This window comes from Eriocheir sinensis, chromosome 67 (genome assembly GCF_024679095.1).
Source record: "Eriocheir sinensis breed Jianghai 21 chromosome 67, ASM2467909v1, whole genome shotgun sequence".
Classification (NCBI taxonomy): domain Eukaryota; kingdom Metazoa; phylum Arthropoda; class Malacostraca; order Decapoda; family Varunidae; genus Eriocheir; species Eriocheir sinensis.
This window is the reverse complement of record NC_066575.1, coordinates 7715328-7730992: the sequence shown is the minus strand read 5'-3', so window position 1 is coordinate 7730992 and position 15665 is coordinate 7715328. Positions and strand designations below refer to the sequence as shown.

The window sequence follows — 15665 nt, the reverse complement described above, 5'->3', positions numbered from 1 at the left end:
CTGTGCTTCTTCCACATATCCCTCCTCCACCTGATCCACCTTCGCCTCCACTTAACTTGATCCAATACCGTGTTTGCTATGTTTTTGCCATGTGCTATTGTGCCATTTCTCGCCCCGCCTGTTCCTGCCGCGGCCCGGTGGTGGTGTTTCCTCCCGCCTTGTTCATGGATCCGCCGCCACTTTTATGTGTATTGGAACTGCTTTCACGCGCACACACAAAAAAAGATAAAGGCAATCGTGTAGCTAGTTTGTATGTTTGTGTCAATTCGTATATGCATTCGTAAATACACACACACACACACACACACACACACACGAGAGCAGAACGTACCATAAGCATCGGTAATGGAACACAACATGCACACGCTTAATTAACGTTGGCTCGGCGCTGAACAAACACGCCATAAAAACTACGCTATCCTTTTTCAATGCATGGAAAAGGAATAACACCATAACTTGTAATCCCGAGGTAAAATGAACGGCGGCATTAAGACCAGCTGTTGCCCCCGACGTTAAGATAAGGAGAGGGGAAGAAAAGGACAGACTGCAAACATGCACTACACGCAGCGGTACTCACCCACGAGCGCCCAGTCTCGGTGCACGACGAAGTCCCAGACGGCGGTAAAGAGAACCTCGATCAGGAAGCCGTGAAGGCCGTAGATGTAGAGCCGCAGCCACACGCCCACCTCGGGCTCCGGCAGGGCAGCGTAGCGGGTCATCCTGCCGCGGCTGGCGTGTCTTCAACTCGCTGAAGGACGAAGGGAGGCGCCACGCCCTCAGAATCAGCCCACGGGGGTCCTGAAGCTGCTGTCAACGGCTGGTCTTGAGTCACTCGTCCCGGACACTCATCTACACGCGTCGCCTCCCTCGCCGGGCCTCCACGCCGTTACAGCAGCTCGTCCGTGGCTCAGGTCCTGTTCTGGGCCTGGCATCCAGGTCAGTGGTGCCGCTGGTGCTTCCTTCCCTCAGCGCCACTGGCTGCTCTCCAAGATTCACGCGCCTCAGAAGCCACGACGCCCACAGCCCATCACTGCCGGGCCGCTGCTCGCTGGCCGCTGGCGCCGCGTCCGCCCCCACGCAGACCCGAAACAAGCCTGCAGAGGAAGCGGGAGCGTCAGTGTCGCCGGCTGGAGAAAAATAAACCACTGAAAATTGTCAAGGAATGGTGAAAAGAGAACAAATGTCATCCCGCATCAAGATAAAGAGCCTGATGAATAATGAACGAAGGCAATGACGCAGGTTACAAATCTTTTCACACAGTAACTATAAAGACTTCTTGATGAGGGAGATTGTTACCTAGTAGCCGAAAAGGAAGAAAAGTCACGTCCCTGCTTCAGAATCTCGCGAGTCAATGAACAAGACACAAAGACAATTAGCAAATACTTAAATCACTAACGACACACACACACACACACACACACACACACACACACACACACACACACACGCACGCACGCACGATAACACCCTCCTCCGCACTGTTGCACTCCACTATTGGGAAAAAAATCGTGTTCGTGATCGAGTCAGTGCGAGTCAGCGGTTCTGTTGAGCGGCTCTGCGAAGCGAGGCTGGTGACAACTGGCTCCTGATTGTCCCGCTTCCCGCTGGTCGGAGAGACAACCACTTGAAAGGAACCAAAACCTGAATGGAAAACATGAAGAAAAAAAATGAGGTGAGGAGCGTGTGGGAGGAAGGAGGCGGGGAGAGGTGGGAGGAGGGGGGCCGATACTGAAGAAGGGAAGGAGGAGAAAGAGGGAAGATGAGTGAGAGATCAGAGAGGGATGGGAAAGGGGGAGGAAAGAGAGGGAGCGGGAGAGGGAAAAGAAAGAGGAAAGGATAGGGGTAGAATAGAGAGAAAAGAATACGAAGAAAAGAAAAGGAAAGGAGAGGAGGAGAGAGAAGGAAGGAGAGGGAGAGAAGAGAGAGGAAAGGAGAGGGAGACAAGAGAGAAAGGAAGAAGAAAGGGATAAGAAAATAAAGGAGAGTAAGAGAACAGAGAGGGAAGAGAGGATATGAGAAATGAAGAAGAGAAAGAATAGACGAGGAAGGAGAGAAAGAGAGGAAATAAGAGGAGAAAGAAGGAAAAATGAGAAAGAGAGGAAAGAAAAGAGGAAGAAGAGAGAGAGATAACGAGATGGGAAGAAAAAGGAGAGAGAGAGAGAGAGAGAGAGAGAGAGAGAGAGAGAGAGAGAGAGAGAGAGAGAGAGAGAGAGAGAGAGAGAGAGAGAGAGAGAGAGAGAGAGAGAGAGAGAGAGAGAGAGAGAGAGAGAGAGAGAGAGAGAGAGAGAGAGATTTACATAGATTTACATAGAAAATCATACCACACAGACCCCATGGTCCAGACTTGGTGGTCTGTCCTTAAACCTAAGTGATTCTGATTACATTAATCAGAAGAAGAAGCACTTCTACTCTAGTTGATATTAAGTTGAAGGAAGTGACGGTCGAGCTTATTTTTGAAGGAGGCAATCGTGTTACACTGGACCACTGATGGTGGAAGCTTATTCCATTCTCGCACTACAACGTTGGTGAAGAAAAATTTTGTGCAGTCTGAATTTATTTGTCTACATCTGAGTTTTACGCCATTGTTCCTCGTGCGCAGACTGTCATCGATCATAAACAATGTTGATCTGTCTACATTCGTGAAACCATTAAGTATTTTAAAACATTCGATCAGTTTTCCTCGGAGGCGACGTTTCTCAAGAGAGAACATGTTAAGGGTAGAAAGCCTTTCTTCGTAGGATTTGTTGCGCAAGGAAGGGATCATTTTCGTTGCCCGACGCTGAACACCTTCTAATTTAGCAATATCCTTTGCATGGTGGGGGGACCAAAACTGTACCGCATATTCCAAGTGGGGTCTGACTAAACTGTTGTAGAGCGGGAGTATTACATCTTTATTCTTGAATACAAAGTTTCTTTTAATGAAGCCCAACATTCTGTTCGCTTTATTTGCTGCATCGATGCATTGCTGTGAGAATTTGAGGTTTGACGCGATTTTGACCAAGTCTTTGACGCATTGAACGCTTTTGAGTTTAACGCCGCGCATTTCGTATTCGAACTTTATTCCTCGTTCCAACTTGAAGGACCTGGCACTTGTTCACGTTAAAGGGCATCTCCCATCTATCCGACCAAGTTGAAATTTTGTGCAAATCCTCTTGGAGGCTTTGCCTGTCTTCGTCAGTGAGAACCGAGTTACCAATCTTTGTGGGGAGAGAGAGAGAGAGAGAGAGAGAGAGAGAGAGAGAGAGAGAGAGAGAGAGAGAGAGAGAGAGAGAGAGAGAGAGAGAGAGAGAGAGAGAGAGAGAGAGAGAGAGAGAGAGAGAGAGAGAGAGAGAGAGAGAGAGAGAGAGAGAGAGAGAGAGAGAGAGAGAGAGAGAGAGAGAGAGAGAGAGAGAGAGAGAGAGAGAGAGAGAGAGAGAGAGAGAGAGAGAGAGAGAGGCGACCCGTCCCCCTCATCGGCCCCTCCCTCACTTCTCCTCTCCTATCACCCCTCCCTCCACTTCCCCCTCTTCCTCCTCTTCTCCCTCTTCCTCCTCTTCCCCCACTCCCCTCACCCTCCCTCCGCCTCATCACCAGTCCCTTCACCTTCCCTCACTTTCCCCTTTACTGTGGACTCCCTCACCTTCCCCTGACCATGAAACACACCCAAGGACAAGGACAAGGACTCTCTCTCTCTCTCTCTCTCGTTCTTATTATCCTTTTTTTTTTCTTTTTCTACCATTTCTTCATCTTTCATTTCTTTTTCTTCTTTTTCTATTTCTTTCTCATCTTTTTTGTGTGTTTTGTCTTGTTTTTCTTCTTCTTCTTCTTCTTCTTCTTCTTCTTCTTCTTCTTCTTCTTCTTCTTCTTCGTCTTCGTCTTCTTCCTCTTCCTGTTCCGGTTCTCCTTCTCCGTCCCTTCTTTTCTTCTTCGTTTTCTCCTTCATCTCCTTCCTCTTCCTCCTCTTCATCTTCCTCTTCCTCCTCTTTTTCCTCTTTTTCTCGACATCTTTCGGACCTCCTCTTAGTTGCCAGGCGTTCATCAAGAGGTAACGACGCAGGCGACCTCTTGGCTGGCGTCCATCGGGTAGCGGAGAGCATACGTCAAAAGAGGACCTGCTGGCACACCCCTCTTAGGACCTCGAGGCATACAGGCGGCACAATGGAAGGGAAGGGAAGGGAAGGAAAGGGAAGGGAAGGGAAAGGATGAGGTTTGGAGAGAGAGGGACATTTTTTTTTCTTCCCTTCTGGTGTTGATGGTAGATGATGTTGTTGTTGTTGTTGGTGGTGGTGGTGGTGTTTGTGGTGGTGGTGGTTCATCTCCCGGGGCACACACAGGTAGAGAGGGAGAGAGGGATGCTGGGACAGGTAATTTTCTTCTCCGTCCATCTGTGAATTGTGCTCTGCCCCAGCCTTTACGCTTTTCCCATTTATTCTCTCTCTCTCTCTCTCTCTCTCTCTCTCTCTCTCTCTCTCTCTCTCTCTCTCTCTCTCTCTCTCTCTCTCTCTCTCTCTCTCTCTCTCTCTCTCTCTCTCACCTACCCCACACACACATATCTTCAAAACAACCCAACTTTCTCGCTCCTATTCTTAACCTACATCCATTTAAAACACTCGCATTCAAACCTACACCTTCATAATTACGGAAAGACTCGGAACCTAAGCGCTATTATGCAGGAGGGGAGTGTCCAACTTATCCCTCGCCTTCCCTTGCCTTGCCTTGTCTCGTCTTGTCCCGTCTTAAGCCTTGTTCTAGTTAGTCGAGGGTTCGTCCAGGAGCTCCAAGTGTCTCCAGGTAGGCAAGGAAAGGATGGGGACAGGGCGGGGTATGTAGGAGAGAGCTAAGGAGTGGGGGTGAAGAGGTGGAAGAACAGTAGGAGGAGGACAATGAGAAGAGAAAGAGAAGGAGGGGGAGAAGAGAAAGAAAGGGGAAGAGGAAAGATGGAGAAGGAAAGGACAGAGACAGAGGAGAGGAAAAGAAGCTAAGGAAACGACGAAAGGAGTAGAAGGAATAAGAAACGAAGGTAAGAGAATGGCAGAGGAAGAAGAAAGAAAGAAAGGAGAGGGAGAAGGCGAAACGAAAGTAAGAAGAGAATGAGGAAGTTAGAGAGAAAACACAGAAGGAAGAGAAACAGAAGCAGAAAGAAGAGAAAAAGAAAGTTACAAAAAGGACATATGATAAAAAGAAATACAAAAGAAGAAAGAGGAAGAAAAGATGAAATTCAGGAACACAGACACAGGAAGAAGAAAACAGGAGACGAGAGAAGAAGAAAAGAAGGACAGAAAAGAAAGACAAGAAAAGGAGATACAAAAGGAAGAGGAGGAGGAAGAGGAAGAGAAAGGAAGGAAAGGACGAAGTATCACCGAAATTCGCAAAGGGTCGCAATTGAACACTGCATCGGGCCCAACACATCATGAGCGAGCGAGGTTTGTTGCCAATTTCGTGTCCCGGGTGAGGATGGGCCAAGAGTGCTCCCTACGCCCTCTTCCCCCCTTTCCTACACCTTTCCCATGCCCTCTGTGGCCCTCTCTCTCTATTCCCCCCGTTCCTAAACCTTCCCCATGCCCTCTGTGGCCCTCTCTCTCTATTCCCCCCGTTCCTACACCTTCCCCATACCCTCTGTGGCCCTCTCTCTCTATTTCCCCCGTTCCTAAACCTTCCCCAAACCCTCTGTGGCCCTCTCTCTCTATTCCCCCCGTTCCTACACCTTCCCCAAGCCCTCTGTGGCCCTCTCTCTCTCTATTTCCATGTCCCCTCTGGCTCTTTATCGCTATTCCCGTACCCCCTGTGGGAATTCAAATCCTTCCAGTTTTATTCCTTTTCTTATGTTTCTACAGTCTTCCAATGTCCCCTGTGGTCTACTTTTGCTATTTTCTCCCCCCTGTGGCAACCGTATCTTTCTTACTAAGCTCCTGGGCTTTTTATCGTTTATCCTTCCTTTGTTTTCATCCTAAGGTGTCCCCATGTCCCCCTGTGGCCTTCCTTTGCTATTTTCTTCCACCCTGTTTCTCTTTTCTTTGTCTAGTTTTATCCTTATGCTTCTTCGTCTCCTTCCTTCCTTTCTATTTTAATCTTCCTTCTGCTTCTCATTCTCCTCCTTCCTTTCCTTCTCCATCTTGCATCATCCGCTTCAATAGTCTATGCAAATTACGTTTTCTTTGATCATTCTTCGCGGCCTTGTCCTATAGCAACCTTCGTATGCCATGACACTCGCTATCCGTGGTCCGCTATGCCTCCCTGAAGACCCTGTGCCCTTCACTCCGACCTTGCGAGCCGGACTTGAGCGGAATCTCGAGGTAAGCAAGTTTATCGGGCCATGAAGCGGATATGTTACGTGGAGCGAGAGAAAACGAAAGAGAGGAAAAATACACGGTTGGAATTTACGGTACTGCACGGCGAGGCTCGAAGCTCCGAACACCTGAACCAACTGAACCCTGGACCCTTCCTCTGTGTGTGTGTGTGTGTGTGTGTGTGTGTGTGTGTGTCAAAAAAGGAGAAAACGCAGAGGAGGAGGAGGAGGGGGTGCTGGAGGAGGAGGAGGAGGGGGTGCTGGAGGAGGAAGAGGAGGAGGAGGAGGAGGAAGAGGAAGCGTTGTAGCAGAAAATGGCAGGAGAGAAAAAAAAAGGAGGCAAGAAAGATGAAATACGAACGTTAGAGGAGGAGGAGGAGGAGGAGGAGGAGGGCAAAGAGAAAAAGAAAGAGAAACAACGTCAGGAGGAGGAGGAGGAGGAGGAGGAGGAGGAGGAGGAGGAAGACCAGCAGTAGGAAGAGGAGGAGGAGGAGGAGGAAAACCAGCAATAGGAAGAGGAGGAAGAGGAGGAGGAGGAAGAGGAGGAGGAGGAGGAAGACGGTATGTTACTCTCTTCCTGTCACTTTCTTTTAGTCAACGTCCAAGACTTTTATTTATTATTTTCTTATTCGCATTGTTAGGCTGATGACTCCTCCACCACCACCACCACCTTCTCCACCGTTACCACATTATCGTACTCAAAACACCTCATTTATCAGTTCCAAGGCCCAAAACTCAAGTAGCCACACAGATAACGCGATTTCAGTTGAAGTTATCGTTAAAAGGGTTACTAGTTGATGTTTGTTTACGATAGCTGTGAGGCAGAAACCGAAAAAATATGATATGCTGGGTGGCTGAGTACGATAATTTGGTTACGCTTTCATCCCTCTCCTCCCTCAAGAGATGAAAGGGAAACGGAAGGAAAAAGGAAGATGAATAAAGGAAGAAGAGACGAGATTGACCCTAAATAAGAGAGAAACGGAACTGGAAGAAGATGAAAAAGAAGAAAAAAAAGCCAAAAGTAAATTATAAAGAAACGGAAAAGGAAGATGAGAGAGAAAAAAGAAGAAAACTCGAACCTAAGTTAAAAAATAATGAACACAAAAGGAAAGAAAATACAGAAAAGAAAAAATAACGAAAAAAAGAATAAAAGTGTGTCAGGTGAAGTAAAATTGGATCAGGTAGAAGTGGAATTGGATCAAGCTAAGTGGAGGTGAGGGTGGATCAGGTGAGGGAGGAAAAGGTGGAGCAAGCGAAGGACAGGAAAGTGGACGCAGGTGTGAAGAAGAGAGACTGGATAACAAAGGGTGGAGCGAGGGTGGAAAATAAATAAAATAATGAATGAAAATCAAAGTGGAGAAAAAAAATGGAGGAAGTGAATGGAAAAGTGGATTGAGTAGGAAAGGATTAAGTGGGAAACAAGTGGAGGAAGTAGATAAGAAAAAGAAAGCAGGTGGATAAAAGTGGTGGAAGAGAAAAGGGTGGCGTAAGTACATGAGAAAGTGGAGGGAAGTGGAAGAGAGAGGAAGAAAAGTCAAGTGGAAAACAAGTGGAGGAAGTAGATGAGAAAAAGATAATAAGAGGATAAAAGTGGTGAAAGAGAACAGGGTGGTGTAAGTTCATGAGAAAGTGGATGGAAGTTGAAAAAAGTGGAAGGAAAGTTAAGTGGGAAAAAGTGAATTAAGTTAATATGAAAAAAAATGATGGGTGGAGGAGCATATGGAGAAGTGGTGGACTATGATGACAAGTGGACATGTGTATTAAAAGTGGACCAAGTGGAAGAAGGGAAAGGTGGAAGCTACAGGAATAGAGGCAGATAATAAAAACAATCAAATAAGAAGAAAAAAAATAGTGGAACATATGCTAAAACACAAAAGTGGAAGATGGAGGAAGTGGAAGAAGAGGTGGATTAAACGGGTAAAAAAGAATGATTAGGAGTGGATGACGGTGGTGGATCAGATGGTGGATGAATGGTGATGACGAGCCGAGACTACATTAAGGTGTTGAAGAGATGCACCACCACCACCATCACCATCACCACCACCATCACCACCACCACCACCACCACCACCATCACCACCACCACCACCATCACCACCACCACCACCACCACCACCATCACCACCACTCAATACCCTCCCCACGTAACACCGCAACACCGCCTACTCGCAACGCAACACCACAGCCCTCCTCAACATCCACCTCCACATAAAAGCAGGCCGGAATAGTTTGGCGCAGCGTGAGAGCAAAAAGGTGGTGGTGGTGGTGGTGGTGACGGTGCTGAAGGCGAAGTAGAGGTGGTGATGGAGGTGGAGATGGTGGTGGGTGGGAGAAGTATATGAGGATGAAGAAATAGAGAAAGGAAAATGAGATGAGAGGAAGGGACAGGAAGGGAAGGGAAAGAATGGAAAAGAAAGGAAGGGGAAGTAAGGGAAGGTAAGGAAAGGAAAGGGAAGGGTGGGGGAAAGGGAAAAGAAGGGAAAGAGAGGGAAGGGGATGAAAGGAGAGGGAAGGAAGGGGAAAGGGAAAAGAAGGGAAAGGGAAGGAAAGGAAAGGAAAGGAAAGAGAGAGAGAGAGAGAGAGAGAGAGAGAGAGAGAGAGAGAGAGAGAGAGAGAGAGAGAGAGAGAGAGAGAGAGAGAGAGAGAGAGAGAGAGAGAGAGAGAGAGAGAGAGAGAGGAGAGAGAGAGAGAGAGAGAGAGAGAGAGAGAGAGAGAGAGAGAGAGAGAGAGAGAGAGAGAGAGAGAGAGAGAGAGAGAGAGAGAGAGAGAGAGAGAGAGAGAGAGAGAGAGAGAGAGAGAGAGAGAGAGAGAGAGAGAGAGAGAGAGAGAGAGAGAGAGAGAGAGAGAGAGAGAGAGAGAGAGAGAGAGAGAGAGAGAGAGAGAGAGAGAGAGAGAGAGAGAGAGAGAGAGAGAGAGAGAGAGAGAGAGAGAGAGAGAGAGAGAGAGAGAGAGAGAGAGAGAGAGAGAGAGAGAGAGAGAGAGAGAGAGAGAGAGAGAGAGAGAGAGAGAGAGAGAGAGAGAGAGAGAGAGAGAGGATTAAGCCGGGGCACAGAACATCAGAAGCGCAAACTTTATCTTCAAGACTTTACCGCTACTCCGAAATGGGTCTCAGGTGAGCTAGTCGATACGAGGGAAGGAGGGAGGGAGGGAGGAAAGAAAAGAGGGAGAGACGGAGGAAAGGAGGGGATAAGGGAGAGGAAGAGAATGAATAAGATGAATGAAGTAAGATAGGTATAGGACGGAGGTAGAAATTAATTAGGTGAGAATCGGAAATGAGAAAGATAAAGAGGAAGAGAGTCAGAGGAGGAATTATATGAAGGGAGGAAATTAAAGAAGTACACAAAGGAGAGAAAAGGGGAGGAAGAGTAAGAGGGAGAGGCAGAGGAGGAATTAGATGAAAGAAGGAAATGAAGAAGAAACAAAAATAAATTAGAAAACAGAGGGAAAAGGAAACACAGAATTCAAAAAAGAGAGAAGGAAGGAGAGGAGGAAGTAAGAGAAGGATGGGAAGGAAAGAAGGTAGAAAGAGAGAGAGAGAGAGAGAGAGAGAGAGAGAGAGAGAGAGAGAGAGAGAGAGAGAGAGAGAGAGAAGGGGATAAGGAGACAGAAAGAGAAAGGCAGAGGGATGAAAGAGAGAAGTTTAGATGAAGATGTTGATTTGCTCTCTCCGGCTTTTCTCATAAATCGTGACACTGAAATTGAAATGCAAAATAATGTCGCTCGCAATGGTTTAAAAAAATGTCTTGATGTTAAAAGGGAACTTGAAAGGAATAACACACACACACACACACACACACACACACACACACACTCTCTACAATAAGTCGGCTTTGTTTTCCAGCGGATCAGATATAAGCTCTCTCTCTCTTCAATTTTGTTTTTCCTTTCTTTTGCATCTATTTCCTTCTCTTTCCTTTCCTTTCTTCCCTTTTATTTCCTTTCTTTTCTTTCTTTAATCTTCCTTCCCTTCCCTTCCTTTCCTTTACCTCCTCGTTTTTCCCTTTCCCTTCTCTCTCTCTCTCTTCGTCGTTTGCTCTGCGGTCTCGTGGCGTCGCTGGTGCTGCCGCGCCGGTGACTTTAAGAACCCTCATTAGCCTTAAAAATGGACTAAGAATGAAACCCGAGCCAAGAGGTTGAGTCCCATACGCTTAACAATTTCGGCGCCCAAGTACACGTATTTGATAAGGCTCTCGTAGGATTACCGGGTATTGCCATCGGAACTCTTATACCCCGGGTGGTAGTGTGACCCTTCCTCTGTACCTTGAACCTAAGAAAGCAGTCATTAGAGGCCAGTTAATCTCCTTTTCTGCCTCTGGATATTGTTGATGTGAGAAGCTTTGGCATCTGAGAATATAAACTAGAAGGATAAGGGGAAGGGAAGGGAAGGAAACTGAGATGAAGGAAAGAGAAGGGAAGGAAGTGGAGGTGAAGGGATCGTAAGAAGAGAAGAAAGGTAAGGGTAGGGAAGGGAAAGAAAGGGAAGGGAAGAGAAAGAAAGGGAAGGGAAGAAATGGGAAGGGAAGGGAAGGAAACTGAGATGAAGGGAAGAGAAGGGAAGTAAGTGGAGATGAAGGGATCGCAATGGAGAAAGAAGGAAAGGAAAGGGAAGTGAAGGGAAGAAAGGGAAGGGAAGGGAAAGAAAGGGAAGGGAAGGAAAAGAATGGGAAGGGAAGGAAACTTAGATGAAGGGAAGAGAAGGGAAGGAAATGGAGATGAAGAGATCGCAATGGGAAAAAAAGGAAAGGAAAGGGAAAAGGGAAGAAAGGGAAGGGTAGGGAAGGGGAAGGAAGGGATGGGAAGGAAAAGAATGGGAAGGGAAGGAAACTTAGGTGAAGGGAAGAGAAGGGTAAGAAATGGAGATGAAGGGATCGCAATGGGAAAAAAAGGAAAGGAAAGGGAAAAGGGAAGAAAGGGAAGGGTAGGGAAAGGGAAGGAAGGGATGGGAAGGAAAAGAATGGGAAGGGAAGGAAACTTAAGTGAAGGGAAGAGAAGGGTAAGAAATGGAGATGAAGGGATCGCACTGGGAAAAAAAGGAAAGGGAAGGGAAGTGAAGAAAGGGAAGAGTAGGGAAAGGAAAAAAAGTCAGGGAAGGGAAGGGAATATAAAGAAAGACAAGGGAAGGGAAAAAAAAGTCAGGGAAGGGAAGGGAATATAAAGAAAGACAAGGGAAGGGAAAAAAAGTTAGGGAAGGGAAGGAATATAAAGAAAGACAAGGAAGGAAAAGTCAGGGAAGGAAGGAAGGAATATAAAGAAAGACAAGGGAAGGAAAAAAATTCAGGGAAGTGAAGTGAATATAAAGAAAGACAAGGGAAGGGAAAAAAAAGTCAGGGAAGGGAAGGGAATATAAAGAAAGACAAGGGAAGGGAAAAAAAGTTAGGGAAGGGAAGGGAATATAAAGAAAGACAAGGGAAGGGAAAAAGAAGTTAGGGAAGGGAAGGGAATATAAGGAAAGGCACGGGAAGGGAAAAAGTTAGGGAAGGAAGGGAATATAAAGAAAGACAAGGGAAGGGAAAAAAAAGTTAGGGAAGGGAAGGGAAGGGAATATAAAGAAAGACAAGGGAAGGGAAAAAAAAGTTAGGGAAGGGAAGGGAATATAAAGAAAGACAAGGGAAGGGAAAAAAAGTTAGGGAAGGGAAGGGAAGGGAATATAAAGAAAGACAAGGGAAGGGAAAAAAGTCAGGGAAGGGACGGGGAGGGAATAGAAAGAAAGACAAGCGACGGGAAAAAGAAGTTAGGGAAGGAAGGAAGGGAATATAAAGAAAGACAAGGGAAGGGAAAAAAGTTAGGGAAGGGAAGGGAATATAAAGAAAGACAAGGGAAGGGAAAAAAGTCAGGGAAGGGAAGGGAAGGGAATATAAAGAAAGACAAGGGAAGGGAAAAAGAAGTTAGGGAAGGGAAGGGAATATAAGGAAAGGCAAGGGAAGGGAAAAAAAGTTAGGGAAGGGAAGGGAATATAAAGAAAGACAAGGGAAGGGAAAAAAAGTCAGGGAAGGGAAGGGAAGAGAATATAAAGAAAGACAAGGGAAGGGAAAAAGAAGTTAGGGAAGGGAAGGGAAGGGAATATAAAGAAAGACAAGGGAAGGGAAAAAGAAGTTAGGGAAGGGAAGGGAAGAGAATATAAAGAAAGACAAGGGAAGGGAAAAAAAAGTTAGGGAAGGGAAGGGAAGGGAATATAAAGAAAGGCAAGGGAAGGGAAAAAGAAGTTAGGGAAGGGAAGGGAATATAAAGAAAGACAAGGGAAGGGAAAAAGAAGTTAGGGAAGGGAAGAGAATATAAAGAAAGACAAGGGAAGGGAAAAAGAAGTTAGGGAAGGGAAGGGAATATAAAGAAAGACAAGGGAAGGGAAAAAGAAGTTAGGGAAGGGAAGGGAATATAAAGAAAGACAAGGGAAGGGAAAAAGAAGTTAGGGAAGGGAAGGGAAGGGAATATAAAGAAAGACAAGGGAAGGGAAAAAAAGTCAGGGAAGGGAAGGGAAGGGAATATAAAGAAAGACAAGGGAAGGGAAAAAGAAGTTAGGGAAGGGAAGAGAATATAAAGAAAGACAAGGGAAGGGAAAAAGAAGTCAGGGAAGGGAAGGGAAGGGAATATAAAGAAAGACAAGGGAAGGGAAAAAGAAGTTAGGGAAGGGAAGGGAAGGGAATATAAAGAAAGGCAAGGGAAGGGAAAAAAAGTTAGGGAAGGGAAGGGAAGGGAATATAAAGAAAGACAAGGGAAGGGAAAAAGAAGTTAGGGAAGGGAAGGGAAGAGAATATAAAGAAAGACAAGGGAAGGGAAAAAGAAGTTAGGGAAGGGAAGGGAAGGGAATATAAAGAAAGACAAGGGAAGGGAAAAAGAAGTTAGGGAAGGGAAGGGAAGGGAATATAAAGAAAGGCAAGGGAAGGGAAAAAAAAGTCAGGGAAGGGAAGGGAAGGGAATATAAAGAAAGACAAGGGAAGGGAAAAGAAGAAGGGAAGGAAGGAATATAAAGAAAGGCAAGGAAGGGAAAAGAAGTTAGGAAGGAAGGGAAGGAATATAAAGAAAGGCAAGGAAGGAAAAGTCAGGGAAGGAAGGAATATAAAGAAAGACAAGGAAGGGAAAAAGTTAGGGAAGGGAAGGGAAGGGAATATAAAGAAAGACAAGGGAAGGGAATATAAAGAAAGACAAGGGAAGGGAAAAAAAAGTCAGGGAAGGGAAGGGAATATAAAGAAAGACAAGGGAAGGGAAAAAAAAGTCAGGGAAGGAAGGAAGGAATATAAAGAAAGACAAGGGAAGGAAAAAAGTCAGGGAAGGAAGGGAATATAAAGAAAGACAAGGAAGGGAAAAAAGTTAGGGAAGGAAGGAATATAAAGAAAGACAAGGAAGGGAAAAGAAGTTAGGGAAGGAAGGAAGGAATATAAAGAAAGACAAGGAAGGGAAAAGAAGTTAGGGAAGGAAGGGAAGGAATATAAAGAAAGACAAGGAAGGAAAAGAAGAAGGGAAGGGAATATAATGAAAGACAAGTGAAGGGATAAAAAGTAAGGGAAGGGAAGGGAAGGGAATATAAAGAAAGACAAGGAAGGAAAAAAGTTAGGAAGGAAGGGAAGGAATATAAAGAAAGACAAGGAAGGGAAAAAAGTCAGGGAAGGAAGGGAATATAAAGAAAGACAAGGAAGGAAAAAAGTCAGGGAAGGAAGAGAAGGAATATAAAGAAAGACAAGGGAAGGGAAAAAGTCAGGAAGGGAAGAGAATATAAACAAAGAAAAGGGAAGGGAAAAAAGTTATGTAAGGGAAGGGAAGGGAATATAAAGAAAGACAAGGGAAGGGAAAAAAGTCAGGGAAGGAAGGAATATAAAGAAAGACAAGGAAGGAAAAAAGTCAGGGAAGGAAGGGAATATAAAGAAAGACAAGGAAGGGAAAGAAGTTAGGGAAGGAAGGAATATAAAGAAAGACAAGGAAGGGAAAAAGTTAGGGAAGGAAGGGAAGGAATATAAAGAAAGACAAGGAAGGGAAAAAAAGTTAGAAGGGAAGGAAGGAATATAAAGAAAGACAAGGAAGGGAAAAGAAGTTAGGGAAGGAAGGAAGGAATATAAAGAAAGACAAGGAAGGAAAAAAGTTAGGGAAGGAAGGGAAGAAAATATAAAGAAAGACAAGGGAAGGGAAAAAGAAGTTAGGGAAGGGAAGGGAAGAGAATATAAAGAAAGACAAGGGAAGGGAAAAAAGTTAGGGAAGGGAAGAAAATATAAAGAAAGACAAGGGAAGGGAAAAAAGTTAGGGAAGGGAAGGGAAGGGAATATAAAGAAAGACAAGGGAAGGGAAAAAAAGTTAGGGAAGGGAAGGGAAGGGAATATAAAGAAAGACAAGGGAAGGGAAAAAAAGTTAGGGAAGGGAAGGGAAGGGAATATAAAGAAAGACAAGGGAAGGGAAAAAGAAGTTAGGGAAGGGAAGGGAAGAGAATATAAGGAAAGGCAAAGGAAGAAAATTAAATGACGGGGAGTTCAAGCATGACATGACGGACTGAAGGGAGTTGAAATGCATACAGATTAGAACGCTTCCACTTAGGGTTTACGATTCCAGGGAGTTTTAAGCCTGACATAACAGACTGAAGCGACTTGAAATACATACGAATCATTCCTTACACTGAATTTTGACCGTTTTCGTGACCTTTCCTTTCTTTCGTGACCTACCTTGACCTCTCCACGGCTTGTCTGACATTTTCTCTTCTCCCTCCTTGCCCCCAAAATAAAGGCAATCTAAATACAGAGGAAATATATGAAGAGGAAAGAGGTGAATCGCATATAGTTAACTTTCAAACTCATTTTCGACCTCTCCCTTCCCTCTGTGACCTGGTTTGACCTCACAACGGCTTGTCTGACCTTCCCTGGTTCTCCTTTCTTGCACTAATTAACGGGATCTATTAAGGGCCAAGAGGAATTAGCTTAATTACAAATACATAACTTTTAATCTTATTCCGTGACCTTTGATTCCATGTGTGACCTATCTTGACCTCACCACGACTTTTCTGACCCCTTCCCTCTTCTCCTTTCGTGCCCAAATTGACGGTGATCTAAAAATGGGAAAGAGCTGAATTACATTAGCCAAACATTTTAACTTGTTTCTTAGACTTCCTTCCTTCCATGACCTGCCTTGACCTCTCCACGGCTTTTTCTGACCTTCCTCTTTTCCTCTCTTCTTGTCCAAACTGATGGGAGCCTCACAATAGCAAAGAATGAAAGAGATGAATTACACAAACTTACTTTTCAAACTCTTTTCTTGACCTTCTTCCTTCTGTGACCTGTCCTGACCTTAACACGACTTTTCTGACCTTGCCCCTTACTTCCTTCTTGCCCAAACTGATGCGGATCTAAAAATGGCAAAAATGAAAAGCTAAATCGCATACAACTTCAATTCAAACTTCTTTTATGACCTTTTCTTTCCTCCATGA

The 15665-nt window shown here is 45.2% G+C and overlaps 1 protein-coding gene across 3 annotated transcripts in view; it reads right to left on the bottom strand.

Moving 5' to 3' along the window:
• The window catches only part of LOC126988042 (transmembrane protein 229B-like), a 97591-nt gene that overhangs the window by 48159 nt on the left and 33767 nt on the right, over nt 1-15665 (bottom strand). For all 3 annotated transcript variants that reach the window (XM_050845829.1, XM_050845830.1, XM_050845831.1), the window contains exon 2: nt 578-1094. In XM_050845829.1, coding sequence (XP_050701786.1) covers nt 578-719 — 142 coding nt within the window. In that variant the 5' untranslated portion in view covers nt 720-1094. The remainder of the gene's footprint in view (nt 1-577; nt 1095-15665) is intronic.